General features: G+C 44.7%; 1 protein-coding gene across 1 annotated transcript in view; it reads right to left on the bottom strand.

The window, feature by feature from the left end:
- Positions 1 to 18,167, bottom strand: part of TTC7A (tetratricopeptide repeat domain 7A) — a 1,530,821-nt gene that overhangs the window by 838,594 nt on the left and 674,060 nt on the right. The window contains exon 11 of the mRNA XM_078649658.1: positions 1,955 to 2,059. Within this exon, the coding sequence (XP_078505784.1) occupies positions 1,955 to 2,059 (105 nt within the window). The remainder of the gene's footprint in view (positions 1 to 1,954; positions 2,060 to 18,167) is intronic.

Consider the following 18,167-nt stretch of genomic DNA (forward strand, 5'->3'; position numbering starts at 1 on the left):
CATGTAGCCATTTGGGTCAAATCTTTGATTAGAGTTATTCTGTTGCATACAAAGCAATCCAGGAGGGAACTTTGTCAGAGGAAGGCTCTTAATGCCCACCGCAGAGTTGAGGATAAGAACCAACTTGCTTGAGACCACCACCAGCATCATAATCTGAACCCTCCTCAGCCCTTCCAATGATCAAATAGCTGCAAAACACAGTCAGGGACAGCAGTTGTTCCAATTGACTCCCCTCCAATATCTTTTATAATGATTTGTTAGAAGTCTCCTAAAGAACTGGCATGTTCTAAGAGGCCCTAGCCAGCAGTGTGAGCCTGCTAGAAGGTGAGGCAGAAGGGTGTTGAAATACAAAGAAGCAGTTGACAGAAAGCATTCACTGAAGTTTAAAAAGTAAAGTGTAAATTGGCCATGTGCAAAACAAAAAAAACACGGTGAGGAAAATGGGAAGCAGATCTCAAAGAAGGTGAAATTGAAAGCTTTGAATAAGCTGGGCAGGCATGAAGGAATTTCAACATAGGTTACAGTCCACCACCACACAGACCAGGACAATCCTGCATAGATTCAATGCAGGAAAGCATCTGATGTTTTCAGAATATTTGGCCACATTTCTGAACACTCATACTAAAGTAGTTAACTGTAGATAAAAAGCCTCTTACAGTAAAAGAAATGCTGCGTATACAACTACAAATTCAGTGTGCAATTTACTATATATAGTCTCCACTGGGCTCAAGAGGATGAACGATACACACCCCAGCCCAGCATGAGGGAAGTTAATACTGGGCAGGGGCAAAGCCTATAATTACATATTGGTAAATGCAGATAACAGCACTGTCAAACCAGATCAAAAACGATGCATTTCAGTTTTGGAAGGTTTGTAAGTTTAAACTAATGCCCAAAGTAAGTACGCCAAGACAAGCTAGTAGAATAAAGTGACTATTCTCATTAAATGTTCACAACTACTGCTGGCCACAGTAAGCATAAATGCTATCAGTACGCATCACACAAATAATTTGCTAGAAGTTTTACCCCCAATGTCAAAATATTTTATTTCTTCAGAAATGGAGCCTATTTACCTTTTTTTTTTGTTAAATGTAAAGGCAGGGTAATATGCAATTCCATTTCGCCGACAATAGGAATGATCGGACATTGCCCACAAAGTTAACATTAAGAATCTACATTTTAAAACAATAGCAGATTGTTTCTGAATGCTTTAGCACAGGCTTTAAACAAATAATGAACAAGCAAGGGAAAAATAGTTTCTACGCAGCATGGAAAGAATATTTGCACGAACGCTGCAAATAGAAGGAAATGAAAGCACTTTAAACTTACCTGTTGGTGCTTTAAATCTTCCGACAGCAGCAGAACACCAGTCTGAATCAGCAGAGGAATTCTTCACAGCGAGGAAGAAAAATGTAGATCTCGGACCAGGAGAACCTCGACAGGACAGCAAACGGCAGCAGTGAATAAAGCCACATACCCCAAAAAGTAAATGGAATTCAGGAGCTTTATGCTCCCGATTTCGCGCCACTTCCTGCCTTCTGTATTGCTGTCCTCTTCATTGGTGTAACGTCAGTGATGACGTTGCTAAGTGCTGATTGGCTGCTGAACAGGAGTTAGGCCAATCCAAAAGCCCCATTTGAAATGGGGAAGAAATGCAGGAAGTGAACGTACTTTCGACGTGGGACATTTTAAAACCAAAGGTGAGATTTTCAGTATCGGGTTTCTGGCTGCTTGAATCGGGAGGCGGGAGACTAGCCTTCAAATCGGTAGTCTCACGCCTGAATCGGGAGGGTTGGCATGTATGGATTTGCCTGACTCGCCTCCTGCCCCACAGAGACAGGTCTGAGATGTCCCAGAGGCCAGTGCGCCTCTGCGCCGCGTGCGTCCCCTGCTGCCTCGCGGTCACTGCGGCACGGCACACATTACGTAGGAGACATGACATCAGCTCTCTTACCCGGTGCAGGGGTTTGATGCAGACCTTGGCAGCCAGCAGGGGGACGGTGGGGTCTGCGGGCCGGAGCTTGGCGCACTCCCTCAGCACTGACACAGCATATGCCGACTGTGGAAAAAAGGAAGAGTGGCTCATTAGCAATGTGGACGCAGAGACCAGGCAGCACACCTTAGATTTTATTTTATTTTATGCTTTTTTGTATAGCGTGGACTTTACCCGAAGGTGTCAGAGCGCTTCACAATAGGAACAGTAGAGTTACATGAGGAGAAAATAACAATGTTACAAAATCAAACGTTACATTACATGAGGCAAAGGTGACCATTGTGCATGTATCAAAAGCAAACAAAATACAAGAAGAGGTAGAAACCATACGTTACAAGAGGAGAAAGTGACGTGTGCAAATTACATAAGCGCACAAGATACAAGTAGAGGTATAAAACTGCAATAAATGGCAGACACTCAAAACACAAGAACACACTGGGAAGGCACTTCTTTAGGCATGGAGTACAGAATTTCCTTTAGTGGAGAACTTCCTTCAGGGAATAGAGAGGGTGTGAATTAGATTTAGAAGTGTCTTTGAAGGAGGAGAACTTTGAGGTCAGTTTTAAAGGACCGGGAAGAGGTGGTGGTCCGGTGCTGAGGGGGAAGTGAGTTCCAGATTCTCACAGCGTTGCCTAAACAGGATTGGGCCATCGATTTAAATGAGTACAGCAATGCGACACTTTCAGGCCGGACTGGCCGTTGCGGGCACCGGGCAATCCCCGGGTGCGCCGCGGGGGCTGGTTTTGGGCCCCTGGGGGCCGTTTTTGTTACAGGTGCAATATCGGCCCTGTAACAAAATCGTCCGAAAACCGGCCCGGCAAAGAGCTCAGCGGGAACCCCAACCCCTGGGGGGTGGGGGGAGAGGGATGGGGGCGGCCGAGCACTTTGCCAGGGCCGGTTTTGGTTCCCAGTCTGGCCCTGGACACTTTAACAAGATATCAAACGCACCAGAACTAGAACTCATAGCAACTGTGAGGACACGTGTGTGCCGGTGCCTGGGATTTAAGTACAAAACAAAACAGTAAAAATAAATACAACTTGAAGTACTGATGTTTTTATATGCCAGATACGATTACGTAATAATAATAATAAAGATGATGATAATACTTTCAATAATAGTTATTGTCATTATTAATAAGAAGATAGAGGATTGTATATAGCGCGTAATACTATAATTATGCAGATTCTAAGTGTGTAAATGACAGATGTTGCTATGACCCAGTTTATAGAACTCAATCTAGTGATCTTGGAAGGATGAAAAGCTGAGTCTGAACATGACACTTTACCCCGCACGCATTTACAACGCGTGCCATTACCCCATATTTTTTACTCTGCAAAATCTTTACAACGCAGGGATTTACTAAGTAATCCATTACAACGTGTAGTCCATTACAACGCAATGTATTATTCTAACTTCACCTGGGCGTTGTAATAGGGAAGGCGTTGTAATGGTTTGCGGTCTAAAGCCTGTGTTGTAAACGATTTCGCGGGGTGTAAAAAATGCGGGTAATGACTTGCGTTGTAACGCAGTCGTTGTAAAGGATGTTTACCCTGAGTCTGCCTTGCCAGAATTTAAACTCCTCACCTTCAGATCACTACATTTGTCAGTGGTAAGCGTTAAACGTAATGAACCTACTTTTAAAGATCTTCCTTGGCCTAGATAAATGGAGGAGATTTTGCAGCCTCCCATTCACCACCACTTTCATATGATATGGTAACCTATATACTGAGAGAGCGCCTTATGCATTATTGCTATGGGGTTAGACTTTATCGAGCACTCACTAAGCTGGTCTAACGCACGGTTGCTGTCAGGATCATCAGACTTGTTTGGAAATCGTTTGCCTTGAACAACAGATTTGGCTCCTAAACATTCAATTCAACACAGATTTATGCAGGCAATATCAGTCATTGCAGCCATTGGATGTCACACAACTGTCCCATGAGGCACAGGGTCAAGACTGATTTGCATATGGCCAAGTCTAGACTGGGGTGGCATGGTGAGCAAAAGAATGATAGATTAAACCCAGATCTCTTGACTGGGGGTGAATGTTTTGATTTATTCTGCATTCGTCCATCAATGGTGTGTCTTTTGCTTTCTCGCCCTAAGTGCGCCAGGCATGCCCAGACGTGGGTCCTGGGCTCACTGTGCCACTGGAATCAAGCTATCCTGGCTTAAGAGGGGTTAAACCCCGAAACCGGTCCTAGGATGCTTGTTACCGGTCCAGGGAGGACCTGGCTTGGCAGTTCGGGCTGGACTGTTCCCATGAGGCACAGGGTCAAGACTGATTTGCATATGGCTGGGTCCAAACTGGAATGGCATGGGGAGCAAAAAAAAGATGGATTTAGGCCCAGATCTCTGTACTGGGGTGAATGTATGACACTGTTCTGCATTCTGTCCATCAATTGTTCTTTTTGCATTTGTCTGATTTAGAGAGCACCCCACAACAGTTGTGTGTTAATTCAAAACACATTAATAATAACTAATAACTGCCACACAAGCCATTCTTATAGCTTTGGCGCCCTAGAATAGTCTGAAATGTGACACTTATAGGAGTGTGAAGGTTAGTAGATATGTAGGTACTGTTGTTGGAAGCAGTGGCAGGGGCAATGGGTGGTACGAGCTGAGTAGCCTCCTGAGAGGGCCCTGTCACTTACTGTTTTACAAACTAAGCACTGTTTGGAAGCAAATTGATATTAATTAGAACTCCTGCACACACCCACCCTGTTTCGCAAGACTTGGTCACACCACTGTCCCAGAACTTGTTTCTTTCACATATCCTACTGTTCAAGATCTGTCTGTTCTCTCACGTACATATCCTATTTTGCAAGACCTGTCCGTAATCTTTTGTACCATCTGTTGCAGCACCGTCCTGCCTGAACAAAGAATGGCGTAACTGCATTCTGACTCCGGGGCGCCAGGACCCCATCCACACTGGTTTCTTAAGGTGGAAAATGTGTATATAAGGCCTGTAAGCTGCGAGTGAAGCAGCAGCCTCCTCTGTCTTGTCTCCGACGAGCTTGGGACTCTGTTCCATAACCCGGGCTATTTGATTAAAACTTGGTTCCTCCTGCAGACGAAAGCTCCTGTGTCTCATTTTTTCTATATGAGGAGGGTATGGAAGACTTGGGCGGTTCCCCCGCCGCCGAGACCCAGTAAGTGGGTATAGACGGTTCTTCATATGGTGCCCGAACAGGTACCCCGCGAGCATGAAGGTCAGGCCCGGTAGATGTGAGGAGGTGCACGGAGAGACTCCGATGGAGGTACCCTACCCGAGGGATTCTTGCAGTCCGATAGCCGAACGACTCGCCTGCTGTTGCTCCCCGCCCGGTCTTGGTCACATGACCGGTACCTCGCTGGGGTCCCCTAACAAAGTGATTTCTGGAACAGGACACAGCCCTACGCCTGCAGAAGAGAACTACCCCTGTCAGGTAAGGGTGGGCTGATCACCCACAGAGTCTGAGTGATTCTGCTGTTATTGACTTTTGCAAAAGCCAAGCCAGCGAGGTGAGTTTTTAAACCAGCTGTTGTCTGTTATCTGTTTACAAACATGTCGGCCAGTAGTAAGTTGAAGAAATTATGTCGCTGTATGTGTGCGCAGGACTCCCAGCTGGAGGTGGCCTGTCCGCTTCCTCCAGAGGGGACCCCTGGTCACACCATGTATACTAAACATGGTCCTTTTTCTATAATGTTTTCCCCTTTTTTCGACAAATACACTAAACAAAGTAACTCAGAATTACAATGGCAGCCTTATGGGTCTTTTGACCCGCATGTTCAGGCAAATCTAGAGGAACAGCTATTAATACAGAAGATTCGTCCCTCAATGTTTGAGTCAGTCAGGTTGTGGAGGAAGGAAATTGAGCAGAGAGCAAAGAAGGAAAAGGCACTAGAAAGGAAGCGTGAGCGGATGTCAATGGCTGACCATGCTAGGGAGCACTTACAGGACCGAATGGAAAAATCTGTAGAGATAGGTGATAGGGAACATAGGGCGCGGGTGCAGAAGTGCTACCCGGCCCGTGCAGAGACAGGAAAAGGCTTTATGGAAGGGGGAGAAGAGGGCGATTCCCTGCTCGATACTATGTTGGATAGTCTCCCTGCTTATTCCCCCATGTACCCAGCGCTGACACCCCTGCCCCGCACCCAGCTGCACCAGTCGTGCTGCACACTCCTGCCCCCACTGCCCCACCTACTGTTCCCCCGTCACACCGAACCCCCCTATTTTGACGCCAATGACACCAACTGCGCACACTACCCCTGTCCTCGCCACGGGAATGACAACGAGTCCCCATCTGCCCAATCCCTTCAGCTTTACCCCTGCCCGCCCCTTCCCTTCTTCCCCGTGGTCTACGGTTAAGCAGGATTTCTATAGATTATTGAATTCCCCCCGACTGGCTTCCTTGCGCTCTGCAGTCAGCTTTTCATCCCTTCGAGAAGATGACCTGCAAAAGCAACAGTGTGAATGTTGGATAAATAGCGGGAATATTTATCCCTTTAAAGAAATATGGTCCACCTTTTCCCAGTGGACGATTATGGAACAGACCACCTGAGCTGAATACATGTGTACCTTGGTTATGCAGAGATTCGAGAATTCATTTATGCAGATACTCGCCGGATTAGTGGACCTCAGGTCACAAATAAAAAGAGGCGATGTGCAGGGAGAGGGGATGTTTGGCGCTATGTCTGCTTTGATAGCTTACCGTGATATGACCGCCTTCCCCAAACCCCCTCTAGAGACAGCTATGCCAATTAGAGAGGTGGGCCCTGTCTTTGTTAACGCACTCACCGATGCCCAAAATAATGTCCGAGGACCTGTTGAAGCCCACTGGCGTAGGCTATGGGTTCATGTCCCTTGGAAAAGGTCAGAGGTCATGCAGTTGAAAGGGCAGTTACCAGATCCTCGAAAAAATCAGACGGCCTTTTACAAAGAATGAGGCCAGATAATATCTGCTGGTACACTTATTCTTGAAGACATCGACTTGCTCTTTGGTACAGTCGTTCCTACTGGAATTTGGGATAAAATTCGACATATTGACCATGAGGTAGAGCTGGGAGGTAAATGGGCTAATCTGGAAGCTTTGGAAGACGCAAGGACAGGAGGGACTAAGCCAGAAGCTGCCATCCTGACTTTGCCCGGTAAAATGATAACGCTTATCAATTTTTTTTTGCCAGAAACAGTCATTAACTGGGATAAGATAAATGCCTGTAGGTAGCGAAAAGATGAAAGTGTAGCTGACTTCTTTACCCGTTATGAAACAGAATACAAGGGAAATAGTGGCTTGGACCCCCTGATCCCAGGCTCTAGCCCAGTATTTGTCGATAAGTTTGTCAGCAACTTGCTTCCTGAGATTTCCGCCAGGCTCAAGAAAGTTGAGAGTACATGGTCTGCCCAGACTATGACTGGTATCTTGGCTATGGCACAGTATCACAAGAATAGGGAGAATGAAGATAGAGAAAAGGAAAGTAAGAGGGCTAGGGATCTTAAGACTAAGGTACTTCTACAGCAGGCTTACCCTCCCCGAGGTCCAGATGCCCGCGGGAATTTCAGACCACAGCCCCAACCCCCTCCGAGGGCTCGCCAGTCTACCCCCTCAAGCCCTCAACGCAGGGAAGCCCTCCAAACAGATCAGTGTGCTTATTGTAAAGGGTACGGCCATTGGTAGATGAGTGTCCTGTATTAGCTGAAAACATCCGAACAGGGAAGACTCAGCCTTGTGCTCCTAGGGAGGGGGAGGCCAATTAGGGACCATGGCCTGCCCGGCCGCAGGACAAAGAGCATAGGTTGAGGGATGACGCCCCTGTCCGGCAACGCCCGGCCAATAGGTTTGATGGATATGAAGCGACACGCACTTATTACAATGATGATTATGATGAAGTTGATGAGACAGGGTTCTATCAAGCATAGGACAGCCAGGAAAGGGGTATTACTAGAGTGCAGTCAGTGGATCAAAGGGGCCCGTATGTTCAAATGTCAGTTGTGGGGAACGATCAGAATTTTCTTCTGGATACTGGGGCCACCAGGTCTTCTATTGCACGTCTGTCAGTCCCGGAGGCACCCCTTTCTGGCAACATGAATGTCTCTGTGGGTTTCGCAGGAACACCCGTGACCAGCCCTGTCTCTGAACCCCTTCCTCTCGATATTGGCCCCGCACATGTTGACGCTCCCTTGGTCCTCACTACAGGTTGCAGTGAAAACTTATTAGGTCTGGATTTACTGAAAGCTCTGTATGCGACCATATCATGTAGTCCCCAAGGTGTATACCTAACAATTTCCCCCACCGCAGCCTCCTATATGTATCTGTCCGGTCCCCTCCCACCAGAGTTGCAGTCCTTACCTTTCTCCCTCTGGGCATCATCAGACACTGATGTCGGCTGTCTCAATATATCCCCTCATGTGTTACGTATTCAGCCTGGTGCCATCCTTCCCCGCCTTTGACAGTATCGACTGCCCGCGGAAGGTGAAGCGGCCCTTTTAATAATAATATCTGAATTGATGGACAAGGGCGTAGTGGAGGAGATACGTGGTAATATCTGTAACAGTCCCATTAATTCCGGTTCTCAAAAAGACCAATGGAGATGCTCTCTCCCCTAAAATATACAGATTCGTGATTGACCTGGGAGCCCTTAACAAAATAACGATGTCCCAATAACCTGTTGTCCCCGACATTACAGCCCTGTTAACGATGGTCCCTTCTGACGCCACGCACTTTTCTCTCATAGACCTGAAAAATGCCCTTTTCAATATTCCTATACATCCTGACAGCAGACATTTGTCTGGTTTCTCTCTTCGTGGGCGAAGCTTTAGATTTTGCCGCGCCCCTCAAGGCTTCACCGAGAGCCCCAGTATCTATAGTCAAGCTCTCAAAAGTCACCTAGATTCCTTGGAACTCCCTGATAATTCCACACTGCTGCAGTATGTTGATGACCTCCTCATTACTGCAAATTCCGCCCCAACATGTAAAGAGGCTGCTCTCTGTTTATTACGCCACCTTGTCCTGCATAACCACAAGGTCTCTTTAAAAAAGCTTCAGTTTTGTCAAGAGTAGGTGACCTATTTAGGTCATCTCCTTTCGAAGGAGGGAAGGCAGCTCACCGCTGATCGTGTAGCAGTTATCAATGCCATGGCGGCCCCACGAACACAAAAGCAGGTGCGAGCCTTCATAGGTCTAACCTCATACTGCAGACCGTGGATTTCCAATTTTTCGGCCATGGTCAAACCTCTTCTTGCCCTCACCACTAAAGACATATCAGACAGTTCCTTTCCATGGACAAGAGAGCATATGCAGGCCTTCCAGGATTTAAAAACAGCTCTGTGTACTGCTCCAGTCCTCGGTACTCCTGATTATAACAAACAATTTTGTCTTTTTGTACATGAGACAGACGGCTGAGCATGCACTGTCTTGACCCAGATATTCGGAGGTCACCATTGGCCATGTGCCTATTTTTCAGCTACCTTAGATCCTGTTGCGAGGGCTTTCCCAGGATGCCTACGGGCGACAGCTGCGGCCGCACTCATGGTCCGTCAGAGTGCGGGGATCGTCATGAACTCCCCCTTGACTCTGATGGTGCCCCATTCTGTGGATACCCTCCTTAATAACACCAAGACACAGTTCCTCACTATCACACGACTCACAGGATATGAATTGACACTCTTTTCCAGCCACATTAACATCAAGAGATGTACTGTACAGAATCCCACCACCTTACTCCCACTGGATACTCAGGATGCCTGTTTAGATCCACATGACTGTATATTGAGGACAGAGGAGGAGACAAAGGGACGGGTTGACTTACAGGATACCCCGATAGCAGACCCAGAAGGTACACTGCATGTGGACGGATCATGTCTCAGAGGGCCAGATGATAACACATCAGCCGCTTAAGCCCTCACGACATTGGAGCAAGTAGTAGAAACAGCTCAGATTCCACAGTGCTTTGCTTAGGCTGCAGAATTAGTGGCCCTCACTAGAGCCTGTGAGTTAAGCAAAGGAATAATGGTTAATATCTACACTGACAGTCAGTACGCCTTTGGGGTGGCTCACAACTTTGGGAGACTGTGGAAAGAAAGGAATTTCATTACAAGAACGGAGGCTACATTATGCATTATTCCTTTAATGCAGTCCAAGCAGCCGCTTACATCACAATATTAAAAGGTTCCAGAATAAGACAATAGCAACACATGAAAGGCATGAGCCATCAACAATCTGCCTCTTTTAAATGCGGCTCCAAGCAGATAAGTTCATTTTCCTTCATTACCATTATTCATTAGTTTCTCTATTTTGAAGTTCCTTTGTGTGTGGCTTAACCCCACCTCCCTACTACTGCCTCCATACCGATCTCCAATTTACGGAGATCTCCCTAGACCCCCTTTGCCTAGTCCCATCCTTGCATGACTGACCAGATTAACCTGCCTTTTCTTTCAGCCTATGTACTATTCCTAATGTTTGAATATATTTAAAAAAAATTAGATTTGAAGATGTTTAAATGTTTAATCGCACCTTAATATTTTGTTTTTTGTGTACACGATTATTCTTCTATAACAAAATTAATTATAAGAGAGGAATTATTCTCTTTAAATTCCTTCATCTATAAACCTTGTCACTAATATTAAGGGAAATCCTCCCTAATTATCTTTCATTAAAGGGCTTTACCACTTTTTAAAAGTGAAAATTCCCTATATACCATTTCTGCCCCATCTCCTATCATAAACAACGAAGCCCTACAAAACATCCTTCATAAGGAATTGAGGTCCTGCATGTTTGAGACCTTAAGTCAGATCATGTCCTCTTAAAGGTCACTCCCTGATGAGGACAAAATCTCAGAAATTCCAAATCCCTACTCCGACAAGATCACTGAATTAAGGGGTAAAAGACTCAAGAAAAGTAAAAACATTGCGGAGAGTAATATAGGAGGTCCAAGCACCTCATCAATTCAGGGAGGTCTTAGCACCTTAACTTCTAATGGAGGTCCTCACACCTCGAACTCCCAAGGTGTCCCTAGCGGCACGACTTATCTGGTTGTCCTTAGCGGCACGAAACATCTGGGTGTCCCTAGCGGCACAAAATATCATAATGCTCTTTACAATATGGAAGATAACAAATCTAATGATATAGAATCCTCAGACACTCCTGATGAGTATGTCCTTGATCTTGATGAAGATGATCAAGAATTTTACAATCCATAAGAGGAACTCCCATCTAAGGACATTATCCTTGACCCCTTAGGGGAGGAAATGTTTTGCCCATTAAATCTGAAACACCCAAGAAGCTCCGAGTGGTTCCCTCAGGACCACGTTGCAAAATTCATTAAAAAATGGAAAAGAAACTTCTTTGAAAGGGACACTCGTAACATCCTTAGAGCTGAATGCTCTAGACCTTCTACGGAAGATAAAAGCTGCTATACCCCCAAATTAGACCCTGAACTCATTAAATTCCTATTCAAACTTGGACGTGATCCAAGAAAAGGGATGGAAAAATCCCTGAAAGGGTGCCAAGACCGTCTTCTTGAAGTACTGGGACCATTAGCCAGAATCCTAGATTCCACAGAAGACAGCCACATCAATGACACCCCTCTCAACACCAATCTCATCAAAGGATGGACCCAGAGAGCATTAATTCTACTGGGTAATGCCAACGCTAGCATTAATGCAGAAAGAAAAAGTTTTGTTTTGACTAAAATAAATCCAAAACTGACATGGTGGATAAAGAACCCTCGCAATACCCAAAAGGTTTACTCTTTGGAGAAAAGCTCATCAAATCCTTGGGGAAATACGTCTTTCACCACCCTGGACAAGGCACCTTTTTGGACGGGCCAGAAGACGGGGCAAATCATCAGGCCGCTTCAATCAAAGGCCATTTCCAAGGTCCTGTTGTTTTGGAAGTCGGTATCAGCAGTTCAGCGTGCCTCAATTCTACCCCCTGAGAATTAGAGGCCAACGCATCATAGGATTTAGATCCAGAGGAACCTTCAGCTCAAACAACCCTGCAGGCTTTCCCCTTCGGACTCTCCTCTGCCCCTTGGTGCATCACCAAGGTCATGAGAGCTGTTGCCTCATCTCTCAGAATAAGGGGCCTTTGTTTAATCATTTACTTAGATGACATTCTTATTATGTCTCAAGATCCTCCACTACTAGCCAACGAGCTGAAGACTGTGATGGATCTCCTAGAAAGTTTAGGATTCATCATAAACAAAGGAAAATCAATTCTGTCCCCTTCCAGATCTCTGGAATTCTTATGTTTCCCAGTAGACATTGAAATGTCTCCTTTTACTACCTTCCAAAAATATTACCAAAATCAGGAAGGAAATAAGACACATCCTGAAACAACAAGACTTATCTCTGAGAGAGCTAGCCAGATTTCTGGGTCTCCTCTCCTCCTCCCTCCAAGCCATCTTTCCCAGTCCCCTCAAATATGGGGCCCTCCAAAGGGTAAAGGCGAGAGCCCTAAGATCTGGTCTCTGGTACGGAGATCGGATCTGTCTGGATCAAGAAGCCAAATTGGAACTAGCCTGGTGGCTCGAGAACCTAGACGCGTGGACCTGAAAAGCAATCTTTGGTTCAAAACCAGGGTTTGTTTTAGAATCAGATGCAAGCCTTCATGGCTGTGGAGCTTGCCTTCTCAATCCGAACACTGGTGGTATCTGGTCACAAGAGGATTCATCTCACCACATAAATTATTTAGAACTAACAGCTGGGCTGTACACCCTCATGAGCTTTAAACACTCTCTCCAGGGGAGATCAGTCATTCTAAAGATGGACAACATGTCAGCGGTAGCCTATATAAATCGTCTGGGAGGCACCAAATCTGCGGACCTCTCAAATCTAGCAAAGAAACTTTGGATGTTCTGTCAGGAACACAAGATCGCTCTCAAAGCGGAATACCTTCCGGGGAAATCGAACATCTCTGCAGACTGGAACTCAAGATTCCTGTTTGATCACAGCAATTGGAAACTGAATGTTTACGTGTTCAGTACCCTAAACAAGATCTGGGGCACTCTAGAGATAGACTTATTTGCAAGCAGACTAACCTTTCAACTGGAAAACAACTTCAGCTGGATGCCAAACCCAGGTGCTTTAGCAGTCAAAGCCTTACTACAATCTTGTAAAGTAGCCAAGGTGTAGGCATTCCCTCCCTTTGCCATGATTCTGAGCGTTCTTTAGATAGTGAGACAGGATCAGTGCTTCCTTGTCCTAATAGTTCCCTTTTGGCCATCCCAAGAATGGTTCCCCCCTCTCTAGAACTAGCTTGCAACCCCCCTTCTTAATTCCTACCCAAGACAATCTTCTTACAGGCATAGACGGAGGAGTTCTCCCCCTAATTCAGAACAGGAGTTTAACCCTTCTTGCCTGGAGAGTTTCAAGAGATCCAATGAAATCTCAGGACTTTCGGCGGCGGCTGCAACTCTCCTCAGAGAATCTTGGGCCCCAGGCACTTACTACAGAAATATCAACATATGGAGAATCTGGGTACGTGGGTGACCGGAAAGGAACCTGGATTCCTTGGAAGCACCTATTGTTGACATAGTTAACTTCCTTGTTAAACAATTTGATAAAGGCCTAAGCTATAGAACTATCAATTGCTATAGATCGGCTATTTCTGGTGGTCATGTCCTTGTCAATGGTAAAACGGTAAGTAAAAATGTCATTGTTTGTAGAGTGGTGAAAAGCATTAGTTTAAGAAGACCTCCGTCCTAAACCTAAATATGAAAGTCTTTGGGATGTCAAACCAAATCTTGATCTTTTCAATTACTAGCCTGTTAATACTCTCCTCAATAAAAAAAATAAAGAAACCTTTCCATTAAGCTGGCTACTCTACTATGCCTAATCTCATGATGCAGAAGTGTCTCTGATGTCAAACCCCTGGAGATTACGAATAGATCTCATAACATTTTTCAGAGTCAAATTTGAGATTTATAGAAGAACAAAGACTATGTCCGATTCAAGCTTTTACCCACGTTTTGATTTATGTCCAAAACTTTGCGTTGTGGACTGCATGAGAGAGTATGATCGCAGAATGTTTGCTCTTTGCCCTCAAGATGTTAACCAATTACTTATATCCTTTATTAAACCCCACAAAGGCATAACCTCAACCTCTATTGCTAGATGGGTTAAGACTGTTATGAGTTTAGCAGGTATTGACTTAAATACATTTTTCAAGATCACTCCCTTAGAGGGGTGCTATGGCCAGTAAATCTCTCTGGTCTGGAGTTAAGTTGGACGACATTCTCAAAGCTGCTGTCTGGTCAAATACTAACACCTTTGCACGTCATTATTGCAAGCCTATTAAACATATGTGTGATGTTGTTTTACAAAGCTACCAACATGCAACGTGTAATGAAATTGCAATTCTCATATTACCATGACTAGAGAATCTGGATTTCATTCCCATCCCACCCCTTGGTGGTTTTACAATGATTTAATGCTATTTTTGTTACAGTTTATTACTGTACTTTTTATTAACAGTACTTGTTTCATCTCTTGTTCCTTTTAGCTTGATAAGCTTGACACTATTTTTTACTTCAAGAGATATTATTTACTTCTTTCTCTTTTCAGGTAACGCTCCTTAACTGTGTGTCGTCTGGCCTTTGGTTTTACCTTCGTTCTTCCTTCTCTTCATCCTGCTCATCAGAAGATCGTTTTGATGTTTCAAGTTTCATGAACTTATTTTCCTCCACATTTAAAAGAGGCAGATTGTTGATGGCTCATGCCTTTCATGTGTTGCTATTGTCTTATTCTGGAACCTTTTAATATTGTGATGTAAGGGGCTGCTTGGACTGCATTAAAGGAATCATGCATAGGGCTCCCGGTTTTCCGTTTGAACGGATTTTTACATATAAATACAGACGGAAAACAAGTTTTTCTTTGTCTGTATTTATATGTAAAAACGGAAAAACACTAGCACATTTTGCGGCGCTGCCGTGCTCAGCAGAGAGTTGAAAAACAGGATGGTATGCTCTGATGTTATCAGTATTTAAGACTTGTTAACATGTGAATGGTCTTTAAAGACCTGTTAAGTACTCGGGTGCGGCTGGCAGCACAAAAACTGTGTGTGTGCCTGGGTATTTCAGCCCCGGCTGCCACACACCACGTGGGGGGGAGGTATTGTGAAAGAGAGAGGTCGCCTAAAACGAGCTGGGAAGCATGCATTCAACCTCATGGGGAGTTTTGAAAAAACAGATGTTTAGTTAGTTACATGCCCGGTGACATCATGACAGACATAGCGTTCTTTTCCTCCATACACCAGTTCCCATATCCAAAAGGAAAAGATTTTTTTAAGTGCCCTTTACAATAGATTAACTGAGTTTTGTCAGGGGTGGTATGGAGCCGAAGTGACTTGCCCAGGAGCACGGAAATACGGCCTAGTTGGGAAGCCGGGATTAGAACAAAAGTCTCTTGTTTCCACTGTGATGAGGTGTTCTGAGGGAAGGACATCCCTTATTATCATTATAACTCTGTTCTCAGTACTTGTCCCAAGCAGGGCAGGCTCATAGGGCGGTGCGACTGGTGCGGCTTCCTGTGGGCGCCGTGCCATGTTTGCAACTTTATTATGCTTTTAAAGAACCTGCTGCCGCGTTCCTTTCCGCTTGAAATTACGGGGCCTAACAAGAATGTCAAGATAACTCCTGAGATTAATGTCCTTCCTGGCCAGAGATCAGAGTTTTGTGTTGTTGAAGTTTTTGACTTATGTGAAGGTAGCACAGAGGGTTAATATGCCTACTGCAAAGAACTTGTACCAAGTAGATTACAGAGTGCATTTGATGTAAATAGATCAGCAGGTTACTACTTTTAAAAGAGCCATCCTTTTGTTACTTGCAATTTATAACTTAGAATCCTAACATAGAATAGTGAGGTAATTACCTTAAATCATAGAACTGCATACACTCTGCAAAGTATAGAACATTGATTCATGTTGCAAAAAGGGTTACTTTGGGTAGAAATGGATTCTTCTTATTAAAGAAAATTCCCAACTATGCGGTTTCTTTTCCAACTCTGAGTTGGTGCTTCTCCACACCAAGCACTCCTAAACTATTCTGCCTACCAGTATGGATGACATGTGACCCCTACACTTTTAATCCTTTGGCTTATGTAACATTTCCTATACACTGATTTACACAAGTATAATTGATTGTCTGTGTAACGTGTGTGTGGTGCAAAGTGCCCTGACATACCTTACTGGTATGAGTAGCGCTATGTAACGAATTCAATGCATCTGAGAGACTGGTTATGGAGACTTGGTCACTTTTAAAGGGTGCTAGTGATAGAATCAGTGGTGGAGGTGGTCATTGGGGGCGCCAACAAACATTGTCCCACAGGGCGCCACCAGCGCTAAAAGCCGGCCCTGGTCCCAAGTATGAACGCTGATCCCTGTAGGTGTAGGTGCTTATGCTATGATGCCATTACCTATGTACAGAAGACATTATGCAGTTAGTAAACCCAGATATGCTCTTTTTAGGCCCAGCTTAACAGTGCCCCAATTATACACCTATTGTTACCAAATATTTAAAATCTAGACAGGGTGGGGTCTGGCTACTCAGAGAAGACCATTTATTTCTCACCTCTGGCCATAGGCTATTTTGTATCATTCCACCTCCTATAGATCACTTGCATTGCAGTGCAGGACTGTATTACATCTCAAATGCACACTGAACCATTGCATACAATTATTTATCTCATATATACTTTGTCTAGAAAAGCCTATATGTTTTCCCTAGTTTTTTTCCACACTACAGCAGTATTTATGAATGTTTTATTGAGCGTGCAGTTTCAGTTTAGTTAATTAAGTTGGATATTATGCGGACATGGCAAAAACAAACTTAAAATTACAATTATACGGTCTATATAATTTTTAAATAGATACATTTTTAAATAAGTAAACAAGAAATAAAGTCCCATGAACTGCCCCCCCCCCCCACACACACACACCTGTTGGCGACAGCTTCTCAAGAAAAGTCGTTTTCAATGCACCAACGAAAATAGTAAAATTTGCCCCACCCCCTTACAAATACACTTCTTGTCAATTTAAATAAATGTGGAAAAATACGAGCTGCAGTGTCGTCTTTTTCTTGTGGGAATATAAATGTGGATAAATACAGATAAAATGCCCAAAAAATAAATATGGATAAATACAGACGGAAATGGCAAAAAAATAAATACCATAAAACCGGGAGCCTTAATTATGCATAATGTCAACCTCCGTGTCTTTAATGAAATCCAGACTCTCTAGTCATGGTAATATGAGAATCGCAATTTCCTTACTTCACATGGGACGAAAATTCAACATGGCCCCCTAATTCACCGATTATTAGACTCCCTGACATTTCCCAGAAAAGTAGCTATTATAAAATGTAAAGCGCATAAGAAAGTGACAGATGATGTTGCAAAAGGCAATGCCCTGGCTGACCAGAAAGACAGCTCTTAAGAAAAAGGAAGGAATGTATGTGGGAGGTCCCGCCATGTGGGTGGCAAGGGGGGGCATGGTTGAAGATACCGTACAGAGTGTGATTGATAGTCAGTCCCATGCTATCCCTGAGGAGCTGAGGATGTGGACGGAGCATTTGGCGGTAAAGGAAATAGATGGTTGTTGGGCCCGTATCACTATGGAGAGACAATGGATGTTGCCCGACAGTCATGTGCTACCGGTAGTAACGATGGCCCACGGCCCGGCGCACATTAGTGCGAAAGGGATATGTAAGTTGCTGGAACCCACCTGGTATAACTCAAAGATACCAGCATATGCCTGAGAGGATGGTCAAAACATGCATGATTTGCCTTATGTACAACCTGGAAAAAGGTACAGTACCCCTGGAGGAGGGTTCTCTCCCCCTACCTTTCCTTTCGAAGCCCTCCAGATGGATTATATCCAGATGGACAGATGTAACAATTTAAAATACGTCCTGGTGGTGGTCTGTACCTTCAGCCGATGGGTGGAGGCCTACCCTGTCAAAGACTGCACCGATATCACTACCGCCAAAATACTATTGAAAGAATACTTCCCACGATTTGGTTTGCCCCGTTTGGTCTGGAGTGACAACGGGACACAATTTACGGCTCAAATAATGGAGTATGTCTGTTCAGCACTGGGTAGGAAACAAAAATTTCATGCAGCTAACCACCCCCAGTCAACAGGTCTAGTGGAGGAGTACAATGGCATCCTAAAGACTAAAATGGCCAAGATTGTAGCC

Source organism: Lissotriton helveticus, chromosome 6 (genome assembly GCF_964261635.1).
Source record: "Lissotriton helveticus chromosome 6, aLisHel1.1, whole genome shotgun sequence".
In the NCBI taxonomy this organism is placed as follows: Eukaryota; Metazoa; Chordata; class Amphibia; order Caudata; family Salamandridae; genus Lissotriton; species Lissotriton helveticus.